General features: G+C 40.5%; 1 protein-coding gene across 1 annotated transcript; it reads left to right on the forward strand.

The window, feature by feature from the left end:
* Positions 1-2,744: 2,744 nt before the first annotated feature.
* On the forward strand, positions 2,745-3,416 carry LOC145393975 (serine/threonine-protein kinase H1 homolog). Its single transcript, XM_080267950.1, has one exon. It carries the CDS (start codon positions 2,745-2,747, stop codon positions 3,414-3,416), a length of 672 nt encoding a protein of 223 aa, XP_080124076.1.
* Positions 3,417-17,917: the final 14,501 nt, after the last annotated feature.

Below are 17,917 nucleotides of genomic sequence, written 5' to 3' on the forward strand. Positions count from 1 at the left end.
TCTCTTCGATACCGGAGGAATCGTGTCTCTTATGCCATCAACCGTGGCTAAGAAACACGGGCTGAAATTTGAGGCCGTCCACCCTCCCCTCAATATTCATTTCACCTTCTTCAGTCAAAGGTGTAATATACGGGAGTGTGTCAAAGATGTTCCCGTCTTCTTTGACGGCAAGGTGCACTACTTAGACTTTCATGTGTATTCAGGCCAGAAAATTATAGTCGGCATAAATGCTCTACAGGATCAGGCATTTTCCTTTAAACCAGGTATTATTTTCAAAGTCTCTCGCCTTTGGAAGAGATTTGAGTCTGTGTTTTCTTGAAGTGGTATGTGACTTCCAGTTAGGCGATTAGCAGGCCGGATTTTCACATTCATACTGGCGAAAATATTTCAGTGTTTACATGCATTAGACTAGACAATTTGTTTTTAACCTGATATTTTTCCCCAAAGCTTCTCGCCCTTGGAAGATATTTATCTGTCTTTTCTTGAAATGGTATGTGACTTCCAGTGAGGCGATTGGCAGGCCAGATTTTCGCGTTTATATTGGCGTGAATATTTGAATGTTTACATGCGTTACAGGACCAGACATTTTGTTTTAAACCAGGTCTTATATTCAAAGGCTCTCGCCTTTGGAAGAGATTTCCCTGTTTTCTTGAAGTGGTACGTGACAACTTCCTGTTAGGCGATTGGCAGGCAGGATTTTGGCGTTTACACTGGCAGGAATAATTGAATCCGTTGAAATGCATTAGAGGACTGGACGTTTTGCTTTAAGTTGCTCCTGGTAAGATTAGTTCCATAGTGATGGTACCAACTGTGCTGCACGTCACTGAACATTACCGTAGATTACCATAGATGTTGTACCGGAAGAGGCTCTTTTCTAAGCCTGTGTCTCCGGGCTTCTCAGTTCTTCACTATTGTTATAACCCAGATGGTGTTCAGTAAGATCACGTCACATTTGGTTCAGGAACCCCGGCAGCTCCTGCATTTGATCTTTGATACTATTCAACCTGAGTAGCCAGGGCAGTCCATCACTGGATTTTTTGTGGTCCTGTAATTACACCCGTAATTTTCATCATTTATCTTTTTATTGATTTATTTTACAAAAACTGGAGGCCGTGTCAGGAGTGGGGACCCAACAGGCACATGGCACTGTGTCAATTGGGTAATGTGGCACTGGCACAGAGGATAGTATTAGTCAAGTGCCTCAAACCCACAATACAGATGCAGGATATATGGCGTGGGCAGACCTACATCATTGCTCCTCCATCTCTGCCAACAGGAAGCACAGGAGAGAGAGAGAGAGAGAACATACAATCTCCCCAACTCATGCCCGTTTTTTATTGATTGCTTAAACAGGCGAACTGGGGGCTTCCTGAAATACCTTCAATTATGTACATATCACTGAGCTCTGTAGAGCTCAGTTGTGTATATACCGTACACTTTTTGTAGTTTGAACAAATAACTGTTTCATACAAAAATCAAATTACTTACCTATAGATGATAATTTGTGAGTTGCAGTTGCCGCTCCCTTATGGTAAACTATGTAAACTTGCATACCGGTAGGTAAGTGAACATGGATCCGTACTAATTAATCCTGAAATGTAATTGATTTGTACTGTAAAACCCACAATAACAGTCGCTAGGTAAGATATTTAATAAGGGATGTAAGACTCCCAGAAACTCCACGTAAAGTTGCACTCGTATTTAAAAAAAAAAAAAAATTGAATCTAATCGAACATTCGCTTGCGTTAATTTCACTGGGTTATGAACCTTATGGACAATAAAATAACTTTTTTTTTTTTTTTTAACCATGTAAGACAATAAAATGTTAACTAGAATATCAGTCATTATATAAACACGCTATTATTCTTGAAATGTAGAAGACTACTAGAACCCATAATTACGTGAAATAAAGGAGCACTGGTAAAAATAACCCGCTATCACGTAGGGTATAAAAGGCCGGCATCTGTTGTTTACGTGTCGTGGTCTGCTGGGCGAGGTTCTTCAATTTTTGTACAAATTATGTAAATACATTATATTATCTTGCTTAAGTTGTTCTAATTAGGGACGACAGCTGACGTATATGGAAATGTTCCTGACTCGTCTGGTTCCCTTTCATATATTGATGTCCCCTATATTAGGTTGTGCCTCGACTGACAGTCACCAGGTGATGAGTGCAGGTATGTCATGTAGAAAGGCATTACATATCTGCAGTCGATGGTATTCTGTTAGTCGAGGTATTTTTACCATTAGTGTAGGTCTAGCTATTTGTCTCTGTAAGATTTAGTATAGGTTAGCGATTTGTCTGTTAGGTGATTAATTTTAGGGTCTTTAGATTAGTTTTACTTTATAATATAAGGTATAAAAAATATAAAACCAAGAAAAAATTAAAAAAATAAAAATACAAAAAAAATAAATAAATAAGATTAAAATTATTATATATATATGTACGTTTGCATGAAAGTGTGTCTGTATGTATGCATAGAAGCGTGTGTGTGTGTGTGTGTGTGTGTGTGCGTGTGTGTGTGTGTGTGTGTGTGTGTGTGTGTGTATATGTTTGTATATATATGTATATATATTTAAATGTATATACATATATATATATACATGGCCTTAATAACCAGGGGCTTCGGCCCCAATGGTTGATAGGCCGGGAAAAAAAAAAAAAAAAAAAAGTTTACGTGTCACTTCAGCGTTAGCGTCGACTGGTTAACACATATAGCATTTGTGCTGCTTGCTTTGTCAAAATGGACGCTTACCAGGAGTTCGTGCGAAGCCTCTGTGCTTCCCTTAAAGTGAAGAACGTCACTGCAAAGAATTTTAGTGACATTTGTGCAAAATACAGTGTTAAGGCCTTGGGGCGTGAGGCGCAGGGTTCCTGCCGTCTTCTGAACGGAAAAGATAAAAGCTACGTTGTCAAGAATTACAGTAACAGCGGTTTAACGGATATGGCTACAGAGGTAAGGGTTTTGAGCAAAATTAAAGATGTAAATGGTGTTCAACAGTTGATAGGAGTATGTGTGGAAAACCGATCTTTATTGACAAAATTCGCTGGTCATTCTATTAACACCCAGAAAATTAACCAGCATTCGCTGAAGACGATTCTTCAACAGTTGGCCAAAATAGTTGACGAGATCAATTCCCTGGATATTTACCACAACGACCTGAAGTGTGCCAACATATGTGTGCAGCGGACTGCTGCTGGACCAAAAGTTACAGTCATCGACTTCGGTCTGGCCACCACCGCCTCCAGCCCGCTGTTGGACGAGCCCATGGGTCCCCGTGAGGCCCAAAAGTATCCCTGGGTTGCCCCTGAGGTGCTGGCTGGGGAAAGCAGCTCGTCGGCTTCGGATACGTTCAGTGTGGCGTTTGTGGCCCGGACATTATTCAACGAAGCCAAGCTGACGATGCCATCTTGACTGGATAGCTGGGTTAACGATGCCCTGTCCCCTAACCCAGTGGTCAGACCCACTCTTAGTCAACTGATTGATGTTCTATCACAGTGAAAACACTTGCTGTGTATTTTGTCTTCATTACCAACACCACTGCCAGCATGGCTCCATCAGCTGAACACAACAGTGAGGGGTTGGCCTAGTTGTCCTGCACTTCGAACCACGTTTACTTAGTTATTTAAAGTTCTTCCTCAATAAGAACCATTCCATAGTGTTTTAATGTTTACGTTTTAACCCTTACGACTGGTAGCATGGCTTCATCAGCTGAACACAGCAGTGAGGTGTTAACGTAGTCATCCTGCGGTTCAAACCACCTTTACTCAGTTATTGAAAGCTCTATCTCAGCAAGAACCATTCCGTAGTGTTTTAATATTTACATTTTAGCTCAAATGACTGCTAGGATGGCTACATCAGCTGAACACAACAGTGAGGTGTTAGCCTAGTCATCCTGCTGTCAGAACCACTTTTACTCAGTTATTTAAAGTTGTACCTCAATAACAACTATTTCACAGTGTTTTGTTATATACATTTTAACCCTTACGACTGCTAGGATGGCTCCATAACAACACATCCTACTGTTCGAACCTTCTTCAAAGGAACACTGTCTCGCAGCGGTGAAACTTGTGCATCCCAGTGATCAGTGGGACTATACTGTCTGATTGCATCCCTCCACCTCTACGGCGGGCGCTTAGCACCCGTCTAGCAACAAACTCTCATCCCTTTTCTGTCCAGCTTTCTAATGCAAGAGTTAACCGTTACACCCATTCTTCATTTATGCAACTAGTCAACCCTGGAATTGTCTCCCTCTGTCTGTATTTCCTACCTCCAATCTCCAGTGTGTCCAGGCATCTCGAAATGAACGGATCTTGATTTTGGCACTTTTGTATTTTTTTTTTTTTTCCTTAGAAGGAACAGTTTGCGGGATCCTGTCCTTTAGTTCCTTCTTTCTTGCATTAAAAAAAAAAAAAAAAGGCAGGTCCACTGTTAGGGATCAGAGTAAAAGAGTTCCCCTCGCAGTAATTACGTGAGCCGAATCTACGAGGTATACCGACTCAGGCCTTGATAACAGTCAGTCCATAGTGTTCTGGTATAATAGCTTTTTTTTTTTTTTTCCAGTGTTGACAGGTTGGGTGGTGCCAATCATCAAAGGTCAGTCTGAATAAAGAAATACATCATGCAGTCTGATATGGGCTTACACAGTTTGTTATTGGTGTTTTGTCCTAGTAACTGCAGGCCAGTTTTGAAATATTACTTGACTGGCTTTTAGTCAGGTGAAAAAGTCGTCTGCTAGTATCATTAATGGATTAAGGTTACATTTACAGCACTTAACAAGTTCATGAAGCATTTAAGGCCTGATAGTTACACGGCATAACTTTTCAGTAAATTAGAGGTTTAATTATAGTGCCCACACATATATTGTATCACAATAATTCATCGTTGTATACACAAATTGTTGTTTTTCTTGTATGCTGCAGCGCAGCCAGTGACATGGAATAAAGTTTGAAAAGCTACAAGGAGAGAAGCTGCAGAAAATTCCAGGCACTGCATCACCATGATCCCAATATAATGGAATGGTTAGGATCTAAAAATAAATAATAACGCCATAGTGTAACTTAAGAATGATCACCTAGGCGTAGGTTACATCCATTCACTGAGTGAGGGGAAACTTTCATCACAGTGGCTTCCCAATGCAGTGGGTCCATGCATCCCTTTACTCATTCAGCAAGAACTTTCACCACTGGCTTCCCAGTGAAATGAATCATGTCAAGTCAAACGATGAGTCGTGCATTAAGTCACTCAGGTTTTCAAGAGGATGTAATAAACGTCAGCTACAGGGGCGTATATTCAGGGTGTGCTAGGTGTGCGGCGCACACCCAGACAAAAAATAAAATCACCTAACGGAGTCAACAATATACTGCATATTAGCTTGAAGCTACTTTTAATCTAATTTTTTTTAGCCCCTTTATTAAATGTTACAGTAGGTGTTCAGAAACAGCAGCGCTCACCCAGTACATCGTAATAAGTACTTATAAAATCATACGACATGGGGCGGACCGTCAGATTGAGGGGATACCGGCGCAAACATATGGGCTTAGGTGTGCTGTAAGACACCAGCACACTCTCGCGTTCGTTTTCGTCGCTGAAATTGTATGCTTTAAATTATCATCATGGTTTTGCTTTCAATAGTATATACAAATAATCAATTAATATTTGAAGTCGGTAAGTATTAATAAATTGCTTTACAGCTATTGATACCCAGATACTTAATTCAAAGTAAAAATAACAATTGGTGCAAGTCTCCAGGATAAGAAACGAACACACAACACTCGACGTTCGTGTTCGTCAGTCATTACTCAGTTGCTCGCGTGACATTAACCGGTGGGGATTATCATATTACACGTGGATTGTTTCAGTGTTTTATTTGCTTCTATCAGTATCGGATATCAATTATATAGCTTTTAAAGTTGAGTGAAATATATTTAGAGATTAATATATGGTATGTTTTGTTAATTCCAGGTTTTCCTAAGCCTATAATAATGGCGGTTAACAATAACAGTGTTGTTGATATATTAAAAACACCCTTCTCTGGCAGACCGTACGAGGAAAAATTAAAATTGTGAAAGGAGAAAAACCTATGCCTGTACTCCAAGAATTAACAACTAAACATGCAGACAAAAAATGTGAATATACTAGGCGTTTCTCAGCACCCCAATATGAAAATACTGAGTGGCTTACAGGCTGTGAAGTACGGTCAAAGCTGTTTTGTTGGCCCTGCCTCTTGTTTTCCAGGGAAAGTGGGGTTTGGAATAAGCAAGGGTACTCAGATCTTAACCATTTAACATCAGCCTTAAATAAACATGAAAGATCAAAGGCACATGTTCAGGCATTCATGGCTTTTAAAATGTTTGGGAAGCAGAGAATTGACACTTTAATTGACACTCAAAGAAAGGCAGAAATAAGCAAACACAATGAACAAGTAAAGAAAAACAGGGAAATTTTGAAGATACTTATTGATGTTGTATGTCATTTAGCAAACCAAGAGCTTCCACTTCGAGGTCATGATGAATCCAGCACATCAGCCAATCGAGGTAACTACATTGAATTGCTTGATTTGCTTAGAAATTATGACTCTGTCTTAGACTCTCATTTAAATACTTCAACAGTATTTCAAGGAATTTCACCATTTGTCCAAAATGACATTATACAAGCAATATCAAGTGTTGTTATGGACTATATAAAGAAGGAGATGAGTTTAGCTTCTTTCACTGCAATAATACTTGATGAAACATCAGATATAATGTCAAAATCCCAACTATCTACAGTGCTGCGTTATGTCCATGAAGGTAAAGTGCATGAAAGATTTGTGGGGTTCTCTGATGTGAGTACTGACCGAACTGCTGATGGACTGTTTAGGCATGTCAAGAATGTTGTTGAAGAGTTTCAGATGAAAGACAAACTGGTTGGGCAGACATATGATGGAACCAGTGTTATGAGTGGGCATGTAAATGGACTCCAGAAGAAAGTTCTTGATGAGTATCCCCATGCTATTTTTACACACTGTTATGCTCATGTCTTGAATTTAGTTCTCCAGCAAGGTCTTTCTAACATTAAGGAATGCAGAATATTTTTCCAAACCTTGAATGGCCTGGCAGCCTTTTTTTCCAAGTCCTCTAAGCGAGTGCATGCTCTACAGGACTTTGTTGCTAGGAGATTGCCCACTGTTGCACCCACTAGATGGAACTTTACTTCTCGTTTGAGCAACACAGTACAGAAATTCAGGCCTCAGTTCACTGACTTCTTTCAGCACATTATTGAAAACTCTGAGAACTGGGACAATGATACAACTGTAAAAGCACAAGGATTTTTAAGTTTTCTGCAAAATTTTCAAACTGTGTTCTTGCCTGAAGTATTTTCTAAATTGTCTGGGTATACTGATGTGCTATACAATGTGTTACAAAGTAAAGTGTATGATGTGCTGTATTGTTGTAAGAAAATTGATGAAGTGTCAAAACAGCTTTTGCATGACAAAGAACACGAGTTTGATAATTTGTGGGGTTCTGCTGTGTCCAATAGTAGTAGCTGTGATGACCAAAGGCATAAAAGGATTAGGTTAATGGATGAGCAAGATGAAAGAAACTCTTACCTTACACTTTATCAGTCTGTAGTAGAAAGCTTACGCATGCAGATCAAGAACAGGTACTCTTCCCTTTCTAAGCTTGAGTTCTTCCAATTACTTTGGCATGAGAAGTATGAGGAGTTTAGAAAACAATTCCCTGATCACTTGCTTGTGAAATTGAAGGACTTCTATGGCTCCCTCTTTGACTACATTCGCTTGAAAAATGAGCTTGTTGTACTGTATGCATGTCCAGAGTTTTCAGACAAGAATGTGCATAAATTAGTGGGGTTCATGGTAGAAAACAGTCTCACATCAGGTTTTAAAGAAGTTTTTAGATTAGGGGAATTAATCCTGACCATTCCAAGCAACACAGCTTCAGCAGAGCGCTCATTTTCTGCCCTGAAGCGAATCAATACATGCTACCGTGGAACACAAAGTCAGGAAAGGCTTAGTGGCCTCAGTCTTCTATCTATTGAAAAGCATCTGCTAATGGAATTAAGACAAAGGGCCTTTTTTTATGATGAGGTCATACAGAAGCTTACATCCCAAAAAAGAAGAATAGAGCTAACTTTCAAGTAAATTATAATCTGACATTTACAAGGTAAGCAAATCTTTCAAAATATCTGTTTTTTATTTTTGTATATACTGTATGAATGATAATTAATGAATATTTTTATATTAGTGTTTATTATTACTTATGAGTAAATATGCTGTTTATTTAACTTCATGCTGAACATACTTATTTTTAGAAATAATTTTGACCAAGCTCCTATGGTGCAGCACACCCAATTAAAATGGCAACCATACGCCACTGGTCAACTATTGTAGAACACTGCCGTATTTATGTAAATGTTAGCTACAGAAAATATAGTCCCAAGTCTACTAATACCAAGTCGGATCACTTCCATCTAAAACGGGTCCAAGCTGGCGCAGGGGGCGGAGCATCGGAGTGACGTCAGCTTTCACGAATTCACGAAACGCAAGTTCAGTTGACGCCTGACCGTGGTGGTGGGTGGTTGCGTACTACACTTTACAGATCATGACACATTTTCAGTCCGAAGTGAGGGAAGGCTTAAGGGTGTGAGGGAACCTACTGCTATGTTATACGGTTGAGTCCGGACTTCTTCCCCTTCTTCGTTTTCCCTTATTATAAATGTTTGAGTCTGCCCTTTTATACATTTTCTGGTACTTAAGTCAACTGACGTCACAACAAGCCACGCCTCCCTGTGCCCTGATGGAAAGTGAACAGACTTGGTATTTGTAGACTTAGGTATAGTCGTTGTTAAGTATATCCAATGTTCATTATAACTGGTTTTAATCAAAGTTGTACAATACTGTAATAATAGTAATATCTTCTAGGCTAAGTACACAAGTTATACGCAGAGTGCAAGTCAGTAATTGGCAACAGACTTTGTAATCATGGCCATAGTGGCATCAAAAGGAAAAAAAAAACTTTTGTACCTGTGCCGTATGTCATTGTGGGAAAAAGTAAATACAAACATCAAACAGTTTTGACAAAAACATTGCCCCTAGATACGAAAATGAACGTTACTATGTGAGTATAATTTCAACAGGATTGAGATTTCTAACGCTAACTGGCAAAACTCATTGTAGTGAAAATAGTTAACTTCAGTGTTGAGAAGTATGCATATCACTAAATTCAGACATAAACAGTGTCACAAGTAACGATCAATTATTTTCATCTTTACAGCATAGGCTGACCATAATTCTAACACCTGATTCTACTTAGCTGTGCCAAGCCTGAAGTGCATGATAGGGGTTATGGATTTATATCGGTAGCCTGTTAACTACGTTTAGATTATTGATGTTTTTATTAATTCATTTGTTGCGGGGTGGGAATGTTAAGGGGCAGTTCAGCTGAGGGAAACCCCTCATTGTGCACGGGTTAACTAAAGGAAGTCTGTCGTGTTTTGATACATTTGTCATGAGCAGAAGAAACAATAAACTGTCAACGTGTAGTAACAATAAATTGTGTAATTCGTCATATAGTTCAAAGGGAGAACAGTTAACTCGATCTAGACGCCATAACAAACTTTGCAGTTCGATGACGTACTTTATATTCAAGCTTCAGACGATTTTATCTGACTGAGGAGACATCGAAATTTGAGGGGTTACATACAGCCTTCATTAGCGCTCAATTAGAGATCTTTCGCAAGTAGCATGAAATCGTCTAGGAATAGCCTGATAAAAAAAAAAAAAAAATGAGGTTATGAAAGAAACACAGACTAGAGAAGTTTTTACTCAAACTTTGCCAGAAATCGCCGCTATCGCCCCAACATGAATGCTGAAGTAACAATGAACTTAACACACAGCATGATGGTGGTCACGAAAACGTCCTATGAAAATGATATAAAGCTGTAGTATTGCCCTCTTCTGCAACCGAAGTAACGTGAAAAAATCCGCAAAAGGACAAAGATTTGAGGCATGTTAGGGTAAAAAGAGTGTAACAAACATCTTGCAATCTGACTCGTAATGCATTTCAGCACTTGGACCTGAATATTTGCTGTGTGCCATTTACTAGAAAGAAAATTGTCAGCTAATTCATAGAAAATGCCTTTAAAGGTCATAATATTCACTGTTGTTTCAGGAAGTATATCCGTCACCATTTTCTTAATTGCTCGTCTACATTTCAGCACCGTCTCTCGGCATTCCCCTTCCATTCTTGACTATGGCGGCCCCCACAGCTTACTAATTTCCTAGGTGACTATCACTGTTTCTATTTTCAGTGTTGTCACTTTTACTGCTTTTTGCATCGTACATCTGATAAGCCTTTAATTATTTTCCCCGCTCCCTTCTGCCTTACTGTCATACAGCCATATTATGGCTTGGTGCTAGTTCTTCATTTATTCCTGACTTCCTTCAGGGAGTGATATTTATTTGGGGCTTATATGTACTGTACGTATAGGCTATGCATAGAATTCTAACACTCTACGTGCGATGTATGTTTTTTTGCTGACTTATCCTTTTTTCTCGTGTAGTATCGTGTTTCCTTAAGGTGTTTGAAATTATACTCAGTAGCTATGATCATTTTTTGCCCCATGTATGAGTCACTCTTTTCCCCCATGTGCCTTCCTACTTGACCTTCAGCGACAACGGTCCCCAGAGTGATTGGGCTTGTACTGAATGGTAAATAAAGATTATAAGCAAAGACAAATAAAATGCATAGAAATTTAAATTTACCACCTCACCACGATGACATTTTGGTCCCTTTGGAGCATTCGTTCATTACATACCCCTTCCCGACATTCACTGGGTCTGACAGACCCATTTTGGAAAAAAAATGAAGAAGCACATTTATAATCAAACTGTAATGGATCTGAAGAAGTACACACAAAATTTTACCTCTCAACTTTAATCTAAAACCCCAAATAATTAAAAGAATACCTACTTCTTCAGGGATGACCAAAGAAAAACAAGAAAAATGGCAAAACTTTTAGAGTACAAACTACCGTAATAATCTTATAAGACTAACACTTAAGATTTATCCTTCGCTTCACAGTCTTACAGGATCCTGAATAATCTGCTGTGGCCGCCACAACCCTCTGGCACATTCATTTACTGACAGTAAAAAAAAAAAAAAAAGTGGGGGGCCATATTTTGGGTGTGGTACCCTCAAAATAGATACATGAGAAAAGCCCATAAAGAGAGCCATGCGACAATACCTTCTCTGACCACTACTAGACACATACTGAATATACTGGAGTGAGCAGCCGCGCTTCCCCTAAACCCATGCAGTTATTACATGATTTCCATAGCGCTGGGTCTCATACACCCAACGAATGTCTAGAAGGGTTAATTGCTACACTGAGACGATTTCATTCAGCCAGTGATATTATTTTCTAAGTGGATGGCTTAGCTAATTTACAGCTTTAATGAACCCCTTCACTACTAAGGTTCATCAGATTAATAAGGGCTGGTGGTGGCCTGCTCAAAAATGAAAACGTCACGGGCTTTTTTTTTTTTTTTTTTTTTTTTTTTTTTTTGAGGGGGTGGGCATAGACTAGAGAGCCTTGTACAATATTACACCTCCACATGTCACCACTTAGGCGCTGACAACCACCATCCATATTGAATACATGGTAGGGTTGTCTCGTACAGGATTGGTGTATCGGTATTACTAAGAGGTGTTTTTACTTTTTTTTTTTTTTTTTAAGGAAATTCAAATCCTTGAACTGCTACCCCAGCCACCTCTCTACTGACTCTGCTACTGCCATGTTTTACAGTATACCGATACGCGCTGTAGCTGCTATAATAACCACTGAATGTGTAAGCTTGTTGGTGTGCAAAATTGGTTTATGGTTACAAATTTCATTAGGCTTTACATTGAGTAACCCAAGTTGCTCTCTCTCTCTCTCTCTCTCTCTCTCTCTCTCTCTCTCTCTCTCTCTCTCTCGTGTTTGTGCGGTGTACTGTAAAGTGTCTGTTCTCTCCGATGCAAGGAGAATATATTTTCACACGTGTGGTTCTTAGCAGGATTACTCAGAATGTAAAAGAGAGATTTGGACCAGATTTGGTGCGTAGATAACCCATGTCCCAGGGAGCAAGCGATTAACTTTTGGAACCAATCTGGATCATATAGATTCAGGATCTGGCAAACACCTTTTGCGAAACCCAAAACATTGGTGAGAAACCTTAACCCATTATGAAGAGTGGTGTGGAAATTAGGTTGCCCTTGTCGGAGAGATGCGCTCCAGTGAGTGCCCCTCTAGTTCCGTCTGTGGGCATGGGTACTCAGGTGTTAGAATTCCTTCACAACTAATTCATGTGTTATTCCGTAGGGGGTGCATGGGCAGGCTATGTGCAGTTCCTGGTATTCCTCAACGACCACCAGTTCACCAGGGAATGTTCAACAGGCCGGAGTTCCAAGAGAGATCCACCTGGGACACCTTTATGTTTCTCCAGTCTGAAGCCATGGGTGGGTTTGACAATATTAAGTCAAACAACGTTTCTTGTCATTGTCATCAACTTTCCTTCATCTTCATTATAATCATCATCGTTATTATCATCCTCATCTTCATCAACCTGTACGTCCCTTTCCACCTTAGGGTGGGGTAAGATTAGGTACCGCACAGAAAACAAGGAAGGAGAAACACGAAATAAGGAGTACCGTCAACAGCATGCAAGTAAAATGTGCCAGTCACTTATTGACACCATTCAGACCTTAACAGTATAAACATATATTGAAAATATTATTTATAGATGCACTGACACCTGCCAGATAGTCAGTCCGCCTACTGTGAAGTTAAAGAAAAAGTGTTACACCCTTGTTATGTTCTCCTTTGTGCATTATTCATTCACCCAACTCGAACCCCCCACCCCGTTAATTTCCAAATCATCATCACCATCATTATTTCCCTACCTATGGATAGGGTAAGGATCCCAAAAACAAGAAAAGATTAAGTACCAAAGTGGGCGAATCATCAACAGCTTGCCCTAACACAGTGATTGTTCACAGGCATAATAGCCAGCAGTGGTCTCGTGTGGCACAGCAACAGGAGGTTCACCTTGAGGCAGCTGCGGAACCTGGGTGTGGGCAAGTCTAAGCTGGTGGTGACCGTGCACACACAGGCCACGCAGCTGATGCACAAGTTTAATAAACAGGAAGGAAAGCTTCCATATGCTCCAGAAACAGAACGGAAGGCATGGATAAGCTCAAAAAACAGGAAGGAAGTCTGGCATCCATGATTCATGTTCTCTGTTGGTGTCGGCATTATTTTTTTTTAAGTTAGTTGGAGGTGAGTTTCTACGCGATGTTAGTCTCAAACTTGATAAATGTGGAAACAGTTTACGGTACATAATCTTAAACCATTTTACCAAAATTATATTTCATGAACCTTCTCTGTTTTGGATGATTGCTATAATTAAGTTTCCACACGGTGATGACAGTGTACAGTATTAGAGTGCACTTTATTAACTCTACACCGGATGTTGATGTGGAATTATCTGGCAGATAATGTATGGATGCACCAAAATGATATGCATATGGTTAGGCCTGTGAGATGGGCCCAGGATTCTGGTTGTATGAATAGTACCATGTCGGTAAAGTATCTGTCCCATTACACTGGGTATACTGGTTATGGTTCTCCCTCTAGCATACTTTTTTTTTTTTTTTTTTTTGGGGGGGAGGTGTTATCTTGAAATAGGAAACAGAAGGAACAGATGTAAAGCCATTTACAAAGTACCCAGTGAAATGGGTCACTTAGTTACTCGCTTACCATATTAATGTAGTCCTTAGAATTCTTGGCTCTGTCTGTTAAACATAAACCTGCCTTGGATGCTTATTTGCAGTGTGTTTTTAAACTATACCATTTTTCATTTTGAATTCACCAGCTGCAAAGAATGGTGACTAGACTCCTTTTTCTTGCTTTCATATTGTTTAACGTCGTAAAAAGCCATGTCCTTCCCTTTACGATTTTGGTTTTAACCGTTTTAGGCTGCTGCGATGACATATTTATTTCCACTCTGATCAGGCTATCACGACACATTTAACTTAGGAAGGATCTCTAGCAGTAAGGAAGTTAATTAAGGCAACATATAATACATACAGTTCGAAAAGTCTGCTCTAAGCTGAAGAAGATCACCTTTTAGTGACAAGCATAAAGTAACCAGGACGTCATCGTCTTGAAGAAAGTTGAGAATATGAGTGTTAGTTTGCCCCAGTTTGCTATTCTGTCACAGCATTCTAATTATTGTATTTCTTGTCAGGGTTTCGAGAAAATTATGATAGCTCTCCTATTTTTGTACAGTAGCTGCTTTTTCTGTTTCTGGATCCTGCCTTTCCATGACCTGTATCCAGTTTCTAAGGAAGTTACTTTGCATATCACACCTTGCTTTATATTCTGCTATTAAAGCCATACTGATACTGACATAGTTTGCATAAATAACATACTATCAGCGTGTCATATGCAGAAGGAAATTGGTAAGGCATGAATGCGAAAGCGCATGTTTATAAAGAGCAAAGTTCCATAGCTAATTGATGATAATTGTACTACCTCTGTCTTCTCTGTTTCTGAGTCTTACCCATCTTAGTGGCAGTTAGGGTTGGGGTGATGATAATGATGATAGTTCCATTTCCTTCGTGTTTTGTGTTTGTTACTAAATCTACCGTTCATGAACTGAATAATTATTAGGGATGGGGTGATGATAATTTTCCTACCTTTGTGTTTTCTCTTGTTGCTGAAGCAGCCGAATCCCACCTCACTATATCGTTTAAGTGGATATTAGAGTATTTTTGGATCCTGCTTCACTCCATCCTGAGATGGAAAAACCCATGATGATGATTCTAATTACGGTTTTCTTACAGCTTACTGGCAGGTTCTCACTTCCTACTGTGTACCATAGTGAACATCTTAACCAGCTTCTCGCTTCCGTCCACCACAACCTTCGCTACTGGCACCACCCACACCAGTTGCTGATGAACGTTGGCCTGATCATGATGGCAAGGTACTTTTGAAAAGGTGGGGAGGAGGGGTTATTAATGCCCTTCTGAATTAGTCTCTCTCGTTCAGTATCGTAACATTACCCGTGCATCTTTTTTTTTTCCCCCTACCGGTAATTTAAATGACAGGATGCTGACTTACGGTACTAGGGATCATCTTTTTTGTGTTGGTTAGGCTGCTCTAGGATTGATTTTTCATCTGGAATAATGTGATGCCAGGATAGGGCCAAAGGAAGCCAAGATTACCACCGAATAGTCGCTGGAGTCTGATTCACATCGGCAGCAGCAGCATCCAGACTTAATATTGTCACTTAATGATGGAATGAGGTAGGGTTCAGAAGTCATGGAAAGGGAGAAGGGAAGTACGATAGAGAACTATCAAGAGCATACTCAGTGAAATGGGCTAGGCAATCATCCATTCACTGTTCAAGCACCAAGAAGTTGACTCTACCTCGGAGGGGTAACCAGCTTCACATTATTTTAAAGTGGATTCTTCGCATTTCTTGTCAGAGCCAGTCCGACGACTGTCAGGTTAAATAGGTGTCCAGACCTTGTCATGGTGCTCCACCGTACATACCGGGAATTCATCCAACTGTATCTGTTCGTTAGTCTTGCCATTTTTCTATGAGTCGCTTTATCATATCAGTCCACCTTACCCTCCCAGGCCTTCACCTCCATCCAACTCTGTTCTGTCTGTTAATTAAGCCTAAGTATCTTCTGTGCTCCACTCTCTTACACGATGATTTACCCGATCATGCCACCTTGGCATCCCGTGCCTCTACCCAACCTTCAGACTCACTCGTATACCCTCTTCACCACTGTCTACATCCATTCACTCCATACGACCATACCATCGAAATTCTCTTCAGCCCTGTCAGTAGGTTTTCTTACTTCACATCTTTCACGAATCGCATTTTGTATTTCCTGTTGGCTCCTCCAGCAGACCTCCTTATCCCACATCGTTAACGAGTTATATTAGTTCTTATCCTATCCTCTTTCCAGGCCGGCGTCATTGGGTGGGAAGGAAACAGGTCAGGATGAAGCAGTTTATCATCGCCACAACACTGCTTCAGAGTGTGAGCTTCGCCGTCCCGCCAGGCAACACATTCAACTTCACTCCAAAAGCCAGAGACCCCTCCTGTACACACACAAGTTTTGAAGATCTATCAGCTTACCTTTCAAGATTTCCTACCAAAGGACTGAGTGAGGAAGGATCCAGAAACCCGGAAGAGATGGTAACAATATAGTAATATGGGATAAGACTCATTCCCACATCATTCAGGTCCCCGGAATCCTCTCTCTCTCTCTCTCTCTCTCTCTCTCTCTCTCTCTCTCTCTCTCTCTCTCTCTCTCTCCAACCAACTTGTTCTTAAAATTCAGGAGTGGTTGTACAGGATTGCTACCAGGAAGAAAGTAGTCACCTTTTGTTGGGTTCCGAGCCATGTTGGTATTGCAGGAAATGAGCAGGTGGATTTTTTGGCCAGGTCAGCAGCGTCTAACACATTATCCTCCAGCTGTCTCCCAGTAGGTGACTTTTTTCCATCTCTCTCTTTGTCGCTTAAGCGTCGATGGCAATTGGAGTGGTCCCATGTTACTAATAATAAGCTGCGTTCCATTAAGCCCACTGTTTCGCCTTGGTAATTTTCCTCCTATCCTAACAGACGGTGGGAGACAGCGTTAGCACGTTTGCGTTTAGGCCATACCCGTCTTACACATGGCTATTTGATGGCTGGTGGAGTACCTCCTCTTTGCTCCTACTGTCAGGTTCTACTTACTGTAGAGCATCTCCTACTGGACTGCCCTCGATACTCTGCCGAGCATCACCGTGCTTTCCCTTTCCTTGATAACTTACGCCATCCACATTCACTTGCTGATCTTCTAGGTGAATCCACCCACGTTTCGGTTACCGCTCTCATATCCTTTTTGTCACGTATCCGTATGCTTTCCTCCATATGATTGCTTTACCTGACCGATATCAATGATTTCTTCTTTAATGCCATATGGCCTTTGCTGCCTGGCACTAGTTTTCCTATTCAGTCAGTCAATCTCTCTCTCTCTCTCTCTCTCTCTCTCTCTCTCTCTCTCTCTCTCTCTCTCACACACACACACACACACACACACACACACACCGCTCGCTGGTGCAGTGGTAACGTTCTCGCTTGCCATCTGGTAGACGGGAGTTCGCGCCTCGCTCAGGTTGCGAAAAGTTTCACTGACGAAGTGGGTGGTTACTGTCCCCCTTGAGCAAGGGGACGGGTGTGTGCGTGTGTGAAGGTCACAGCCTTGCCCTTAGATCGGACTATATGAGCTCTCAGCTCCCATCCGGGAGGGTAAAAGCTGACGATCACGACCATCAAGTGATCCTGACCGACCCGGTGAATTACACACACACACACATACTTCACATGCACCATCCATAAAGTCGATCAGTCGACTATCAAGTAAAAAAAAAAAAAAAAAATTGGAAAAAGTGATGCTAATCCACGTGATACCATAGCTACACAGTATCAGGCAGTAACCTAACAACAAAACAGTATTTGTACAGTATCATAGAACCCTGATAACTCGAGTAGCCACAATGTCTGTTTTGTAGTTGGTTAAATATATAATTTGTTATTATAACAAATCGAGCTAAAGTGGCGTTCGACTTTGTATCTGGTACCCTGAGTCTGAGTCTGAAGAATGTTACCGTTTCATTCTGATGACGTATTTGTTACTACCAGAAAATTTTGTTCAGGTTTAGAAGTATTTCAAGCTGGAGGAGTTACACACAGCCTCCATTATCCCTCTCACCATTAGATGTATGCCCCAAGTTTAATAAAATCGTTTGTCGGTAGCTAGAATAACACCTCATTTGACTGAAGCTATTAACTTACAAGTGAGGCATGAAGA

This window comes from Coenobita brevimanus, chromosome 26 (genome assembly GCF_032717465.1).
Source record: "Coenobita brevimanus isolate Jiangsu-jjx chromosome 26, ASM3271746v2, whole genome shotgun sequence".
Classification (NCBI taxonomy): domain Eukaryota; kingdom Metazoa; phylum Arthropoda; class Malacostraca; order Decapoda; family Coenobitidae; genus Coenobita; species Coenobita brevimanus.